Here is an 18305-nt window from a genome sequence, read left to right as displayed (position 1 = left end):
ATTTTATGTATTTGTATGTAAAATGTAAATGTCATCTGATTGAGTTGGAAAAAAATTAAGGTATTCTAAGTTTGCAGACATTACATTGTTCTCTTGATAAAAACAGCCTTTAACCCTAACCCTGATAGAAGACTCCATAAGAAAAATAAAGTTGCTTGGGGCTTATACAACTGAAGTATTTAAATTAAGAGATTTTGAACACACCCATGTAGCTCCTGGTGAGTCATATCCACTAGTAAAGATTCTTCTGACTGGTGTTTTCCTCTTTGCTGCCTGGTGTGGCCTTTTCCAAATGACCCAGCCCTTGTCTGAACCCAGTAGAAAGTTTAGATTTTGAGAGACCAAATGTCACAGTTTACCCAAAACTGAGAGAGCTCCCAGAACGTGGGAGTTTCATTGTTAGTGGAGCAGGTTGGGGCAAACGAGGAAGAGTTGGTTAACATAGACAAGATCGCACCAAAACTTTGTATCATTTGGGAGAGAAGGAGTTGTTTTCAGCAAGTCACCAGAACTCATGGGATGTTATTGGAGGAATAAAAGCAAAGAAGGGGCCAAGTTAAGACAGTGACCCCAGAGCTAAGTTTCAGGGTTGGCTGGGAAGATGAATTGTGCCTTCCATTCAAGATACTCTCAGCAGCTGCAGGCAGGACCAGCTGGACACCTGGCCCCCTCCGGGCCCGAGCTCAGAAGACCTTATGCTTGTCTTGATACTCTGCTGCTGCCATCTTGAAATTCTCCACAGTCCTGGAACAAAGAGCCCCAAATTTCATTCTGCTAGTTTCATAGTCCTGGATATAGGTTTTTGGTTCCCCTGAATGTGTAGAATAGGAAAGTCACAAAACAGAGACCTAATTCTCAACTAATACCTTCAATCCTTGTGAAGAAAGTGAGTCGCACACAATTAGGTAAGGGTAAATGTTTTCTTTATTGAACCTCTAACTGGGTGATACCTTGACGAAGTCGAACTATAATGTGGTCTTAGCTGATCTTGCTCTCAAATATCTTGGGTCAGGGTGGAAAGAAGAGCCACACGATGGAGACTTGCAAACAGCAGAACAGGAGAAAGGATTTCGTAATAAACCCCGCACAGATCTCACCCTCTGAGGACCACCTCTGGACACACAGTTAATAATTGAGACAAAATTCCAGGATCAGCTCTAGGCACAGGCACTGTTTCTTTCTACAGGGATAATAAATACAAGAAAAGCTACCGGCTCTTCTCAGGCCTCTGTCCTCTCTGGTTTCTGCACCCCAGGGTCCTGAGCTTGCTCTGTTAGGGAGCCATAGGACTTTCTCCCCTTGAATCACTTTCTGTCACCACCTTGAGAAGATCCATGCTGTAAGACAAGTGCCGGGTATTTTTTCAACTGAGAGATCTGGACACAAGACAAAAAAAATAATATTAACCAAGTGTCACTAGCTCTTTGCGGTACCAAATCCACGGGTATTTGTCACCACCTGCAGCAATAATTTGCGCGGGTATTTATTGGAGGTGGACTAGAAACTGAGCTACTTCTATTTCTGGGCTGCTTCCTTACTTGCTTGTTTGTTTATGGAGGATAGAGGAAATGAGGTTTACTTGCTTTGAGAGGAGAGAGAGAGAGAGAGACTTCACTTTCAGAGATCCATATCTTCTTAGTTCTGCTGCTTCTTCTTAAAGGTGCGTCCTGCATCCTGTGAACTAAGGGTGCGTCTACCTAAGGTGCTTTAGTGATGTGTCCCGTGTACCGCGATCTGTGATCTGCAACCTAAAGATGTGTTCTCAGTTCTCCGCTCTGCGATCTGCCTTCCGCCGCTGCCCCTACTCGCTGCTTCTATCTGCTTGCCCTTCTTCTTCTTCCTTTCTGCTAATGGCTTCTCTGCTTCTTTCTGCTAGCTGCTGCTCTTTACCTTCTACCTACTGCCCACTTATATTCCCTCCAAGAGGTGGAGGGCAGAGCCACACCAGTTGAGATCAGGCAAGGAGCCAGCTGCCCAGTCACGAGCAGTCATGAGCAGGAGCACTCGGGAACACCTGTGCACGTGTACTTCCGATGTGATCAAAACAACTTCTGGCTGGCTGCCAGGCGCCATCTTGGCAAGTCCAGATGGCATAGCCCCCAACAAACAAGGGCCGTGTACAGTCAAGTTTGTTGTTTTACTAGGATTTTCTTATTGTCACTCCGGAGAAGGATCAAAGGTTAGACTTGATTGCCTTTAAGATAGGAACAAGGAGGATTTAAGCTAACAAATACTATAGATGCCTACTTATAAGGTGATCTTGACTACAAGGTCATCCACATTTCCCCTATAAGCTAAGGAGACAGACAGGGAGACTGCTTCAGATCTCTAGCCATCTTAAATACACAAACCATTAAGGTTGAAGGAAAGGTAGTTAAATATATATTTAAAAGATTTAATTTTTAATAAGTACATAAACTTAAAATCATAGGCTATAAAATAATTCATCACATTGAAAATACTACTTTTTTCCATTTTATGGAACAGTTTTATGAAACTCTTTGTGTCTTTAGCATGTGTCTTTGCCTCTAGAGCCAACTTTGAGTCCCCTGAAACTGTTTTCCAGATATATTAATCAAGAGGGGTAATTTTGCCTTCTGTGCAAATGAATCTCAAATTCTTAGGGGCTTAACCCAGTGGAAATTCACCTCTCCCTTATCTAACAGGCCAGTGCAAGTGTTGCTGGTTAATAGGTGTTTTAGTCAGCTTTTTCACTGCTGCAAACAAAAGACTTGACAAGAACAATCACAGAGGAGGAAAAGTTCATTTGTCGCTCATGGTTTCAAAAGTCTCCATCCATTGACAGTCATTCCATTGCTCTGGGCCTGATCTAAGGCAGAATTCATGGCGGAAGGGAATGGATGACCAATAGTCTATCAAACCATGATTTTCTTTCCATTGAGTAGTCACAGATCAGAAATGACTCCGTTCTCAGGTTCCCTTGCACCTAACTGGCACCAAGTGACCAATCTTAGCACATCCAATGGCCCACCTCCTCCAGCCACACCCTACCTGCCTACAGTTACCACTCAGTTAATTCCCATCAGGGGATTAAGACACTGATTAGGTTCAAACTCTCTTAACCCAATCATTTCACCTCTACACTTTCTTGCATTGCTTCACACATTAGCTTTTTGGGGGAATCCCTTTAAGCATAAAGATAGGTCAATGTAGATCAGGTACCTAGGCTCCCCTCTTCGAACCTATAGTTTCAAGAGTGCTGTGGCACCTGTAGATTGCTTGTAGAATGGAAAGAGGGTGGGAAGACAACCTGCTTACCAACAACCTTAGCCCAAAAGGAGAGCTTATCATTTCTGCCCACATTCTACCAGCTAAGATGGGTCACTTGGTGCCACCTAGGTGTAAGGTAACCTGAGAATGGAGTCATTTCTGATCCGTGACTCTATTCAATGAAAAGAAAATCGTGGTTTTGATAGACTATGGGTCATCTATGCGATATCATCTTGAGAAAAAAGATGTTGCCAGTGGAAAAGTTATCCCAAGACGTATGTGTTCATTCATATGATATTAGGGAAATTAATACATATATATATATACATATCTTCTGAATAAACATTTGTAGTTACTGTGCTTATATGACTTTTTAAAGTGATGTTTTTAAAGACTTGTTTATAACAACATCCAGAAGTTGAAATTGTGAAGTCTCTGCACCAAGAAAGATCACTAAATCCTACTTAAATTTTTCTCCTGCCTCTTTGGTTGGCAAGTACCTTTCATGGACAAATCATATTGGTTTTACTGAGACAGGTTTAGTTTTAAAAGAGTCCTCTCTAATATGACACAGGACTTGAATCTACATCCAACACCTCTGAGTGTTTTCTAAAATCTTGCCATATATTCAAGTACATATGTTACATATTGTTCAGGTTCATATTTATGGCCTGGTTAAGGAAAGGGAAGCTACATTCAGGATAAAGACTGAGATAAATATTAAGAGAGGAAAAAAGAACAGAGGAAGGCACAAATGAGAAGCACAAGATGAATAAATACATGAGGGGTAACCCATCACCCTCACATGCCCCTCATCTGTCATTCAAAGACTCATCACTGTGGTACCAGCCCCCCCAAACATCTCCTTTCGGCTCTCTAATTAAGCATCCTGGTTCCCATCTCCTATGCTAACAAACCAACCCTCCCATCCCACCTCTAGATCTGTCTGGCTTGCCCAAGTCTCCCTATTCTTGCATATAAATTGGTCAAAATCTCATTCCCATAAGCTCTTCCACTGGTCCTTCAATTAGCATGTTACATCCAGGTGGAAAGAGGTTCGGTTGCAGTTCAACATGGCAGAACTAACAGAGCTCTCTCCCCTGCCTTTCCCCACAGCGAGTACTTCGTGGAGATGTACTATCGGAATGAGACCCAGCACGAGGCTTATGCCCTCACACTGCCAGGCTGCACCCCCAGTTGTCCTCTGGAGAAGTTTGCTGAGCTGGTTGCCCCTGTGATCCCCCAAGACTGGGCCACGGAGTGTATGATCACAAACAACCACCAAGGTACTGAGAACAATAAGGATTAGTGTGCACACGGAACTCTCCTGAAAGAGCGGAACACTCTTTCTCAAAGCAGACGGTGTTTTGAGAATGTACTTTGACCATTAACCCCAGCTTAGAGGGAAATGGGCTTTGGGTGTTAGCTGTATGTTTCAGGGACCCCCAACTTCATGCAACTTACTCTCAATCTAGTCCTGCCCCTACTTACCATAAACTTTGACTTATTTTTTCCAGCATTACTATGAAAGGGCATCAGTGCCCAAATATAATCAAGTATAAAACTTAGGTCATGGGGCTGCCGTGAGCTACATTATCAGCCACACAACATCTTCTACTGTTTAAAGGCTTCTAGGTTTTGCTTGATCATGATTAGATGAGGCTATGCTTGAAATTTCTGAAGTGGGACAGATTTCAAACAAAACCCACAATTTAGTGTGGAGAGCCAAGAAGGGAAGACTTTAATCCCAGGCTCATGGGGAAACTTACCCTTCCAGTGTTCTTTCTAGGAGAGGCAAAGAAATGAGATACAATGACGATAACTGGAGAAGTTTTCTAAACTGGGACCCTGTCTGGTTTTATAGTTATGTTAAATAATACCGGGTAGCAGAACTGAAAAATAAAAGTTTGTGTCCTTTGGCCCTGGAACATTCACGTTCCTTTGAAGAAGTCGAAATTGAGCTTTCCAGAAAGCTTTCAGTTCTGTAATGCCTGCAGCAACTCTTGGAATATCTGCTTCACAACAATTAAGCCATGTGATCAGAGCAAGCCATTCGGCACAACACTGCACAGGTGAGACACCGCATGGAGGTTCTCTGAAAGTCCCAATGGCAGGAGATATTGAATCTAAAGTTGATTTCAGAGAGAAGGGTGACACATACGGAACTGGAACAAATTAGAAATGTGAGAATGTTCTAAGTCCCTCCATGTTCAAAACTTGCTGAACCATTCAGGGTACGGTTATGAAATCCATGCAGGTGACAAAAGGAAATGTATAAGGCTTTGATTCTGGTATCTTCAGAAAACCTAAGCAAACTCACAGTTCCTGCTGAGACCGCTTGCTGTAGAAGAAGAAATCATGTTCTAATGTGACTCTTTAGAGTCCCTTAGATTTGCCATGTAGCAGATGCAACACGTCTAGAGGACACCATGCTGTATTTCCACCATGGATAGAGATGAGACAGTGCCTGCTGGGTGCCAGCATCTAGATCAAAGCCATTCCCTCTCCTGGCTGGTCACAGAGTAACTGACGCAAGACCTCGAGTGACATACTTCCTCGTGTAATTTCATCCCCGAGTAAAGATTTGTTCTGGGGGCCACCATCTATGCTTGTAACTTTCTTCTAGCAGTGAGCCAAATGTACAATAGTGAATAAAGTCATTATTAGGAAGTTCAAAAGCATCATTACTTTTATAATGAACTTCAAAAAGCTTGTGTGTTGTATTTAATTAGAATAAAATTCCTGCAGGCAGATTTCAGGGGCTCTTTGTTGTTGTTGTTGTTGTTGTTGCTGCTGCTGCTGCTGCTGCTGCTGCTGCTTGGGGGTTTTGTTTTAATGTCACAGAAGGAAATGAATTAATATAAATGGTTTGAATGGCTTGAATGAACATTTGACATTGAAAATATTGTATGAGCTTTATAAAGCACTTCAGATAAAGGCTAATCTGTGGTCCAGTCTCACCTATTTAAAATGGAATTTGCTAAGAAAACACCCTCAGAAAGTTCACGATGTAGTAGGAACTGAAGGAGTACATATTACACAGAATAATAAGAACAATGTCTTATGGCTACAGGGGTTGCTACAGAACTGGGACTAAGTTACCCAGATTTGAAGGAAGACACAGGAAGTTAGGAAGGGGAGGGAAACTTTCTGCAGGAGGTATCAACTGTACCACATGAAGTCAGGTTGGGCAGGAGTTTGTATTGGTGTACCACAAGGTATCAGGAAGGTATTTATTAAATGTCCCGGTAGCTTGAAACTGGAAAGGATAGGGGCGTCAGCAGAAGATTCAGGCTTCAAAGAGATTCCCACAGTTGCATTCAAGGGACCATTTCTGATAAGCTGTCATTCCACAAGAGCAAGGATTTTATCTGTTGTGTGCTCTGCTGTATCTTCTCAAAACCTAGAAGTGTCTGTGTCAGGCATCAGTTTGTGCTCAATAAATATTTGCTCAATTAATGTGTAGTCAGTTTACCTTTCCTTCCTGAAGCTCCACCCACTATCTTGAGTGACAGCAATACCAGCAGCCTAGAATTAATTCCCACCCCCCAGGATTCATTTTTATTCCACGCTCTCCTTCATTCCCCAGGCTCACACCTCCTCACCTCCTCTTGTCAAATCTACCTGTAGTATGCATGCAGAATTCCTTTCCTCAAGACACCAATACTAACAATTCGCTATCCAAGGAAAGTAAAGTAGGATGAACCAGCAAAATATGTTAGCAAAAAGAAAATGTGGGCATCATTGTATTGTGGTCAGATCTTCACAAATCTCAAGAGTAGAATATAGGTGCAGCTCTTCCCAACTCTGAGTTCGGCAATTTCACTTTGGTAACTTAAAGTTGGTCATAGCAGAAGCATCTTCACCACAGAAATCAGCAAGTGCTATAATCAGAGTTGTTGTTGTTGTTGTTTTAATGCATATTACCAGCTCATCACTGGATTTAGGCTACAGAAAGCTTGGGAACAGTCTACCATCTGAGGTGGGCTCCAAATATGAGTTCCATATTTGAACTTCTTTAAGGAAAAAAGGGCTAGATTTGTTTGATACAGTCTTCCAGGGTGATGGTAAGGACAGCTGGTAAAAGTTTCAGAAAGACAGATTGTCATTCACTGTTGGGAAATTCCTGAGACACGATGTGACCATTGGACTGGATGAGCTTGCCTTAGCATAGGCGCTACAGAGCCGGCTGCCATGTGGAGGGTAATAGGGGTGGAGGAATACCTTCTCAGTAGGACCACAGTCTTAGCAAATAAAAGTACCGGAATCTCAGATGCACTTGACAAATAGTTCTAATAGCTACGACAAATAGCTGAACTGTTGTGATTCATTGAAAAAAAAAAAAAAGTAGAATACAGGACACTCAGGTTTCTGAGAAAACTGATGCAGAAGGCAAGACAAAAATCATTCACTACAGAACAGGGTCCTATATATAGGGGACACCTGGTAACTCTGCTCCTTAGGGTATTTCTACCCATGAAATGCTACCCAAACCATAAGCAGTGATTTAGCTTATATTCTAGTATATCCAATTAACCAGATTGTACCAATTGAATCAACCAGTCTTTGCAAGAAAATCCATGATAAGTGCAAGTTTTATGCTGCATTACTTGAAAACAATAAAATTCTTTTTAAAATGCCTTTTAATTCCAAAGTTTTATTAACAATCACACTTCCTACCTTAGCACTCTCCCTCCTCCTACCTTAATATCCCACTTCAATTATTTTATAGGAGGGAGATTTATTGGTGAGAATTTCCAGTGTCCCCCTCATAATCTTTGTAAAACTGAAAATCTACTGTACATATTCACATGCCGAGGATTCAAACATGAGCTTCTTAAAAGTGACAGCCATACCTTTTTCCTCTTTGAATCTTTAGCCAGTAGAACCTGGCACCTTCAATCAAGATTTGGTGATGGAATATTCATTCAACTCTCCATATGTAGCCTGACTTTCTCATGGGTAGGCCCAGATCTCAGAAGTCTGGAACAATAAGTAGGAAAGGGAAACTATGAATGAGTCTGGAAAGTGGCTCATCTGTAAAGACCCATAGCTAGCTCTACCTACTTACATCCCGGCCTGTTACTTGACATCTGTTTACAGCACAATCACCTTGACATTCTCTTGTTCCCCCATTGCTGTTAAGATCCCCTGATCAATGATATTCCTTCTAGCATCTTTCCTCCCTTTAAGAGGAGGCCATCTTATTAAAACCTTTTTCTCACCCCTGTTGCCGTTGTCTTCTGTTTTCCAGGACAAATCTCACCATCCATTAAAGACTTTGCCTGGGTCTGCCCTGATTGGCTCTTCGCTCTTACTCCTGCCCTTTTATCCTAGGCAACTTTGACGGTCGTCATCATGACCCAGCTCTTACCCTGCCCACCACACCAAGACCGAGCCCCCATCAAAGCAATCACACGATTTTTCCATTGTGATCTTCCCGGGAGAGCTAAAGAAAATGAAAGATGGGGCCTCTTGCGACTCTTTCAAACGATGAATGTTGAAATTTCTAGTCCAATCTCTGGTCTTTTGACACTGCTTGGAAAATGTATTCATCCTTTCTGGACCCTTCTCTTCTCTGTTTAGAAGGTCTTTTCATTTTTCCCAAACTCCAGATTTTGTTTTGTTTTCTTTCTCTTAATGAGCTAGATAATCTGTGGATGACCCTTTGAAGTTCTCTTCTAGCAACCTCAAAATACGTCAGTAGCTTTATGCTTCCCCCTTGGCTCTTCCTCAGGGAAAAAGGCTCCTTCTTGAGATGAATGACTTCTCACTGTGCATGTGATCCATTCTGCCAGTCTTCTTAGGACTTCTATGAATCGCTTATCCAACCTCATTTTCTTCCTCTGCACTGGCCCCTTCCCTCCTACTTTGAAAACGACCAAGTATCTTCTCATCAAAACACTCTCAAAGGCCTGTTCCGCCTCATTCTCTTCAGTCCTAATTTTCTTGAGCTAAATGATTTTCCCTCTCCAGCTATTTCCTCATCTCCTCAATTCTTAATTATTCTGTACAATTGTGTCTAGTGTTTCCTCATCTCTTTTTCTACACTTCCCTTTTAAAAGTCAGCAGTGCCCCATTCAGCAGTCCTTTGTCCTTGCCTGTTTTACAGAGAAGAAAACTGAAGCTCAGAGAATAACATATCACAGTAGTAGGGTCAGGAGTCAAACCTGATGCTCTCTAGTACCATTTTTCTAGGCTCTCATGTTCTCTTTCTCTCTCTCTTATAGACTGTTCCTCTAGGGCAATTTCCCAAAGTAGGATTGGCAGATCAAGGTACATGAATATTTAATAAAGAATAGATATTTATTGAGTACCTGTTATATGCTCAACATGTGCCTGGGTACCAGGCATTAAGTTTGCTGAGGAAACAGCAGTAGAGAACCAAATTGCCCCCGTGTGGATTGTAGACCTCGGGAGACAAGAATGGAAGGGAAAGAAATGACAGGGAGATAAAAAAAATTAAAACCCTACAGATAAGGGATCATGAGCACTATGAGGAACATACAGGTAACATGAGGACATAGAGCAGAGGCAGTGAACCTAAGTCTAAGGGGCCAGAGAAGGCTTCTCAGAGGGGTGATATTTAAAGGGAAACCTGAAGGAGCAAAGGACCCAGGTGAATGGAGGTGAGGAGAGAGGAGGCTGTTACAGAGAAAAGAGAGAAGACCAGGAGTCTGAGGATAACATGGACATTTTAGGGACTGGGAAAAGGCTGTGGAAGGCTGAGGCTGGAGAGACGTGTTCAGTACTTTGTAGGTCACCTTGAGTGGTCTCATCATTGAAGATTTTAGGCAGAGGAAAGATGCTGTAACTGCATTCTTGTTTCAGGAAGACTCTGGTGTCAATGGGGGAATGGATTGGAGGAGGGCTAGGAGAAACTGGAGGCTGTTACGGTAGTCCAAGGACTGGCGTGAAGAGAAAGGCAGGCTTATCCAAAGGGTGTAAAGAAGGAGGGCAGACGGGACTTGAGGATTCATGGAAGAGGGAGAGGCTTTCCACACAATTCAGACAGGTCGCAGCAATCCACGCTGCCTTCAGCGGTGTTTGTTTGTCCTGGTGTAAAGGGACATCTTCTCAGTCACTGCCTGCGCTGGACCTCTTTGCATTAAGAGACAAATGATGACTCTCTCTTTTCTCAGCTTCTAGAACATTACTCTGCCGAAATCCTAAACTCTTTTACCGTACAAAGAAGCACATAGAAGTTGGGCTGGGGCTGTAACTCAGGGGCAGAGTGCTTGCCTAGCATGTGGGAGGCACTGGGTTTGGTCCTTAGAACCACATAGAAATGAACAAATAAAGGCATGCTGTCCATCTACAACTACAAGAAAAAAATTTTTAGCAGAAGCATATAGTTTTAAAATGAATAAGTACAAATCAGAGAGGGAGAGAGCACCAGCTCTCCAGAATCTTTTCTTTCTTCTCAGGCTCCTTGGCCAGTTTCTCCAAGATAGATACCTTCCACCAGTCCCCTAAATGATGATGTCCCAGGATCCCGTATGCTATTTCCTCATTCCACACTCACCATGAGCCAGTATGCTCTGTCTTCTGTACTTGCAATCCTTATTTCCACATCTAAGTGAAGAATTCTAGACCTGCTTTTATTTTCCAACTACATATTGATTATCCCTGTCAGGATAATTACCCATCTTAATCTCTCCAGAAAACAAAATCCATTCCCTTCTCTACTCCAAACCAATCCTTTATTGTGGTCTCTGTCTCAGTTCACGACTCAGTCATCTTATCAGTCACTCAAGCAAGAACCTAGGAGATTGCCTTGCCCACAGCTTCTCATCTACCAGTATATTTAGTCTGTCACCAATGGTTTTACCAGTGTCTGCCAATTCTACTGCAGGTGTACCCCTGGTATCTTTCTTTTTAATTTTTTTATTTGTTCTAATTAGTTGTACGTGACAGTAGATGTATTTTATACATTTTGATAGATCATACATGAATGGAATGTAATTTCTCATTTTTCTGACTATACATGTTATAGGATCACATGGGTCATGCAGTACATATTAGCAAAGCTGTTTCAGTACTTCCCTGCTAAACCTACCATATTTCCTACTACCTATCTTTTCCATAAGTTTTGGGGTTTTTTGTTTTGTTTTGTTTTTTGTAAGCACAGAATGGGCGATGTTACCTCCATGTGTAATAATCCCTGATCACTTCCATTTGCCCCCTGAAACCAGACACCTGTAGCTGGGCCCCGATCTATAAGTCTGGTCTACCCTCCCTGAAGCCCATGCTCCTGTCACTAATAATGAACTCCAGTAACTGCTCATTATTTCCCAGACATATCCTGTGCAACTCTTTCTGTCTCACGGCAAAGTCCTATTTGTCTCACAGCCCAGCTCAGAAGACTTTCCAAACTCTTTCTCTGTCAAATAAAATACACTCTATTGATTGCAACTTGCTCCCTGTTCCAAAGACCTAAGTTTTACACCTCCATTTCAGTATTTGTCACATTATCTCAGAACTGCCTATTTGGTTCTTCCAATACACATTGAGCTCCTCAAGAGCAAAGGTTATGGAGGCTCAGCACTGAGCACGGCCTGCCTGGCATATGATATGTGCTCACTGCGTGTCTAGGAAGGAAAGAAGGAAGGATAAAGTGTAAGAAAGAACATTCCATGGAACTGTTGTGACAACCAATGAAAATAACTAAAAGTAAAATTTTAAATAGAGAAGATCAGCCATGGAAATGATTTTTTAATTTTTTTTTTATTTTTACAGACTGCATTTTGATTCATTGTACACAAATGGGTTACATCTTTTCATTTCTGTGCACGATATAGATTCATGCCATTCATGTAATCATACATGTACATAGGGTAATGATGTCTGTCTCATTCCACCATTTTTCATATCCCCCTCCCTCTCATTTCCCTCTACGTAATCTAAAGTTCCTCTATTCTTCTCTCACCCCCTCCCCCACCCCCATTATGTATCATCATCCACTTATCAGGGAAAATATTCGACCTTTGGTTTTTTGGGATTGGCTTATTTCACTTAGCATGATATTCTCCAATTCTATTCATTTATCTGCAAATGCCATAATATTATTCTTCTTTATGGCTGAATAATATTCCATTGTGTATACATATCACAGTTTCTTTATCCATTCATCTGTTGAAGGGCATCCAGGTTTGTTCCATAATCTAGCTATTGTGAATTGGGCTGCTATAAACATCAATGTAGCTGTGTTACTGTAGTATGCTAATTTTAAGTCCTTTGGGTATAAACCAAAAAGCGAGATAACTGGGTCAAAAGGTGGGTCCAAGAATGACTAGTATCTCTCTCCCTCCCTCATCTCCATGTGGTCCCTTCTTTCCTTCTTCAGTGTCATTTAATTCCCTTCAATTTTATATTAGCACCTTCTGCATTTCTAATGACACTGTCCTTTGGGATCTAACTTTAATAATATTCACCTTCTCAGGATCCTAAAAAAGCATCCTGGTATCAGGAGAAAAACAATGGATCAGGTGGCAAACTACAAGTGCTAGGTTATTTTTTTCTAGAAACATGTATTAGCATCGACTGTGTCCTACGTACTGTTCTAAGTGCTTGCATACATCTGTGAACAAAAAATACAAAGGTTCCTGCCTCCTTGAAGTTTATATTCAATTAGGAGAGGGACAGATAATAAATAACAAACAGGGTTGGGGATATAATTCAGTTGGTAGAATGCTTGCTTCATATGCACAAAGCCCTGGGTTCAATCCGCAGCACAACACACACACACACAAAAGGTCAAATAAATAATACATATAATAAAGTGTTTTGTTAGATGAGCCACATTGACGGAGGGAGTATGGGAGGTTGTATAAATTGTACTTTTAAATGGGAAGGACCCTTTGAGAAGATAAAATTTAAGTAAAGGAGGTGAAGGGGTGGCCCAATCCAGGGACCTATGGAAAGAGCATTGAGGCAATGGTAGCCACTAGAACAGAAGCACTAAGGGGGAATGCACATGTGTGTTTGAAGAACAGCAGGAAGGACTGTGTGGCCAGAAGAGAGTGAGTGACGGGAAACAGGTAGGACAGAAAATCATAGGGAGCCTCATGAGCTGTCATCATCAGAACTTTAGCTTGTACTCTGATTTAGATAACCATCCAGTGCAGACTTCCTTGTAAGCCACAGAGTGGCATGCTCTGACTTGAAATCATCTGAGAGCTGTGTTTAAAACAGACTGTGAAGGAGAAAGGAAAGAAGCTACGGAGCAAGTCAGAAGGCCATTGTAGTGATCCCAGCAAATGATAGTGGCTCAAAACAGGGTAGTACTGGAGAAGGGGAGAAGTCACTGGTTTCTGGATATATTTCTTGGTAGAAGCAACATGATTTCCTGGCAGATCAGGTATAGGAAAGTGAAAGAAAAGATTCAAGGAAGACTCCAAGAGTTTTGTCCAGAGGCAACAGAAGAAGGGAGGTTCCATCAACTGAGATGAGGAAGGTTGTAGGTAAACCCGATTTGGTGTAGGGAATAAAATGGAGGTTGGGAGTTCAGTTTTGGATTTGTTGAGATTGAAATGTCCATTAGATGTCCAAGGAAATACAATAGTCCCCCTTCACCATGGGGTATGGTCCTAGATCCCAGTGGATGCAAGAAACTAGATAGTATAGAGCCCTATGTATATTATTTTTCCTGTATGGATTTAACTATGATAAAGGTTAATTTATAAATTAGGCATAGTAGAAGATTAACAACAATAATAAATAGTATAATAGGACAATTATAATAGTGTACTGCAATAAAAGTTTTGTGAATGTGCTCTTGTTTACTCACACACTTATTCTCAAAATGTCCAGCATCACTACTTTTGCACTTTGGGGACCATTAGGAAGTAAAATCAGGGTTAGCTGAGCACAAGCACTGTGGCACAGTCACTCTGACGACCAGTGTGACTCCTGAATGACTGACGGGCAGGTAGCATCTGCAACGTGGATGCACTACACGAAGGGATGCCTCACATCTCAGGTGGGATGGAGTGGGATGGCATGAGGTTTCATCATGCTACTTAGTCCAGGGCACGATTTAGAAGTTATGAATTGTTTACTTTTCGAATTTTTCATTTATGACTTTCAGCCAATGGTTGACCACCATGGGTAACTGAAACCACAGAAGGTTGAATCCTGAATAAGGGGGAACTATTATATGCCAAGTATATATTGGATATAACAGTCTTGCGCTTGAGAGAGAGATCAGAGCTATATCGATATAAATTTGGAAGACGTGAGTGAATAGATGATTTTTTAAATCATGAGACTGATAACATCCCATGTATCCAAGTCAGATCAAATAATCTGCTTAACCTTAACTGTATTATCTAATCTCTATGTTTCTCACTTTCCTCCTGTGTACTAAATCAGTGACTTTTATCTGTCTCCATGGAGCTCTAGGGTTCCATAGAAAGACCTATCTGAACCCGAACTGCCACCCAAATCATGAATTCTTCACACAATTAAACTCTGCTATATCTAATTTAATTTTTAAAAATTTAAATGATGAGTAAACTGATTAAAAGATAATCAACCAGGCATGGTGGCATTTACCTGCAATCCCAGCAATTTGGAAAGCTGAGGCAGGAGTTCAAAGCCAGCCTCAGCAACTTAGCAAGACCCTAATCAATTTAGTGAGACCCTGTCTCAAAATTTAAAAAAAAAAAAAAAAAAAAAAAAAACTTTTAAAAGGGCCGGGGATGTGACTCAGTGGTTAAAGTCCCTTGTTCAATCCCCAGTACCCATCATCATCATCGCAACCATCATCATCATATCACTTGATACCAAAAAAGAAAGACTCATCTGGATCTGAGAAGTCTGTTCCCCACTGCCTAAGTCACAAAGTAATCCCATATTTTTACACTGACAAGACATACATTTAGAGATGAGACAAACTGATATTTATGATATGTACACTGTAGTGGACTAGGGTGTAGAGGAGACTTTCTGGACAAAATAATGAATTAGTGTCATATATATATACACACATATATATGCATATGTATATATATAATACGTTTTAGAAAGGAAACTTTGAACATATGTGAACTATATATATAGTGATTAATTAATTATTATATAGTTAACATACATTCAAGGTTTCCTCTCTAAAACATATTTACCCGAAAATAAAATTGAAAAATGAAAAGATTCCATTTCCTTTAGATTCAATTGGTTGCTGTTGAGTATTCAGAATTTCCTTTGACCTTGTAACCAGAACAATTGGTAATTTAACTCTAGAAAAACGACCAAAGTTAGCACCATAAGCGGACCTTAGAAATACTTCAGCTGATTACCCTAACCCTTTACAATGGGGAGCTGAAGCCCAAAGGTCAAAGGTCATGCTAGAACTGCAACCTAGGTCTCCTGACTTCTTGTCCTGTGCCCTTTTTACCACAATATGCTGACTTCGGTGCTGCTTCAGATTTATAATAAAGTCAAAAATCAACACTGATATGTAGTCTTCATATTTTCTTAAGAAACAATTTTACATTAACGCTCTTCCTATTTTCCCACAGTTCTAAGGGTCATCCTTGCCATCGCCTTTTGCCTGGTATCTGGTGTCCTAGTGGTGCTGCTGTTTGTCCTCATCCGCCATGGACCCTGCTGGCAGAGAGATGCCTATCGGAACATCTGAACAGACGGCTGAACAAGAGGAGACAAGCAGGGCCCAGCTCCTGAGAATACAGCACGGGCAGCATTCCTAAGCTAGGCTTTCCTGTGGTGTGGGCATTGCACTGCCCACCCCTTCCTCTTGAACCTGCCCAGAGCGCAGTCTGAACTCACAGGGACAGCTGCTTGACTCACAACTTATTTAGTTAATTCTTAGCCCTGAGCAGTAGTGCAGGCTGCTCATGTGGCTAGAAAGATGCTTTTCTGCAGGGGACAGTTGTATTCGCTGAAACAGAAGTCCAGAGAAAAACAAGGAGTCAAATTCCAATCCGCCTTTCATCTGCCAAGAGCAAAGGGTGAGAGAGTGAGACAAAGAGTAGATTAGACAAGACTAGATAATGAGAATGTTAGACTAGACGTAGTATTATACAAAATGATTCCTAAGAAAAAAACACGGTAAGAATTATGAACATTTTCTTTATTAAGGTAGGTGTTACACACACGCGCACGCACGCGCACACACACACACACACACACACACACACACACACACACCAAGAAGCAATAACTATACAGTGTTTTATGGCTAACAGACTTCTGCATGTTTGCCTAACATACATTTTACATTTTAAATGCCTTGAAAGAGTTATTTAATTCTCAGAAACTGTAATATCAAAGTAACTGGAAAGTCCATGTGGCCATGCTGTTTTTGTTGTTTTAGAGATTAAACACATATGCACACATATCAGGTAAGTGTTTTACCACTGAGTTACAGCCCCAGCCCCCCAGGTTTCTTTTTTTTAACCTCCATTATCAGAGCTGGATTTGAGTTTGAATTTCTTTATTTCACTTTAAAATTGTGAGATCTTACATTGATAAGGGTTATTAGTGGCCACGATGAAATGATAATGTGTTTTAATTGCCACAATATATATATAATTTTTTTTTCAGTGCTGGGGCTTGAACCCAGGGCCTCACACAGGCTAGGCAAGCACTCTACCTCTGAGCTACATCCCCAGCCCTATCTGAATTTTACAAGTGGTGAGGTAGAAAGAAAAGTGGGCTGAGGGTTGACAAACTGCTGCCTCAACTCTGCACTGACTTTGGGTCAATAACCAGAGAGAAGTTCTTTTATACCTTAAGCCTTTGTTTTCTGATCTTCAAAGGAAGAATCCGAAGCAAATGATCATAGAAGTGACATCTAGTTCTTGTGTTCTGTGAGCAATTTCTTTTTCATTTTATGCTATGGATGGGTCGTTGCCAAAGCAAGTACTTCCATAGATGGTACCACTGTTAAGTTACTACGATGAAATTACTAAACTTTACTCTGAACAATTTTATTCTACTCTGAATGTCCAACCATTCAGTTAATGAGAAATTCAGGTTCATTCCTTAATACATTTCTCCACCTCTTCAGGTTTGACTAAAGATCCCAGAGAGTAGTGGGAGAAATTGGTCTACACCTCTGTCCACACTGGTCTCCAGTAAGTTCACTGTCCACATGGACAGTGGTCTTCTGAAGGCAGGCAGAGGACACCTGTATCACGGCTCCCATAACTACATCCTTGGAGTTCACCATCCTGGGACTGTCATACCTGGGATGCTGGATCTATGCCCAGCACAGTGGGATTGAACTCAGGGCCTTGGACAAGCTAGGTAAGTGCTCTACCACTGAGCCACAACTCCAGCCCCAGGAACTGTTTCTGTTACCTGATAACTTCTGATTCCTGCTGCAACACAAAGGCCACCTAAAAAAGAAAAAAGAAAAAAAAAAAAAAAAGAAATTCTGGCTTCACCTTTGCTTGAGAAAGGGAAAACCATCTATATCAGCAGGAACAAAGAACTTGCTGTCTTGCTAGAGTAGCCAGCTTTGTCGGTAAAGAAGTCATAATAACTCTGCTAATAAGTGATGAGATGTTAAAAATAGAAATATAAACAGAGTCACAAGTCATGGATTTTCTCATTCAACAAACATTGATGGAGGACCTCATTTTCTACTCACGAAGGTAGACAAATTGACTCTTCGGATTGTATTACTGAGATACTTGGCTCCAGTGACCATCTCAGAATTGGTAGAACATAAAAGTTTTCGCAACTCTTTCTGCATATCATCTTGTAATAGTCTCCACGGCTAAAATTAGGACTTCTACTTTCCATTAGTTCTAAAGGATTTCCCCACATCCTCCATTTCTCCTCCTTGTACCATCTCTTTAGATTTTTCTAAAGAAACGGCTCAGGATCAACTTAGCTGTTTCATAACTTCATGTCAGAATGAAAAATCACAAGTGACAGATGATCTATAATGATAAAGCAAAGAACCCTAATGTACTGTAAAGTTTCTCAGGAAGCAGGCTAATCAACTTCAAGACAGGATCTAACTCTTTCAACTGATAAAAGTTAATCTTTCAGATAGATCAGATAAGATCAGTCCAGTTGCCCCATGATGATAAGTATTGTTT

At 41.2% G+C, this 18305-nt stretch overlaps 1 protein-coding gene across 1 annotated transcript in view; it reads left to right on the top strand.

Moving 5' to 3' along the window:
* Acp3 (acid phosphatase 3) overlaps positions 1-17663 on the top strand; it is a 52613-nt gene extending 34950 nt beyond the window's left edge. The window contains exons 10-11 of the mRNA XM_047565102.1: positions 4348-4517; positions 15753-17663. Coding sequence (XP_047421058.1) covers positions 4348-4517; positions 15753-15871 — 289 coding nt within the window. The 3' untranslated portion in view covers positions 15872-17663. The remainder of the gene's footprint in view (positions 1-4347; positions 4518-15752) is intronic.
* The last annotated feature ends 642 nt before the right edge of the window (positions 17664-18305 follow it).

This window comes from Sciurus carolinensis, chromosome 9 (assembly GCF_902686445.1).
Source record: "Sciurus carolinensis chromosome 9, mSciCar1.2, whole genome shotgun sequence".
NCBI classification, from domain to species: domain Eukaryota; kingdom Metazoa; phylum Chordata; class Mammalia; order Rodentia; family Sciuridae; genus Sciurus; species Sciurus carolinensis.
This window is presented reverse-complemented; position numbering and strand designations above follow the sequence as displayed.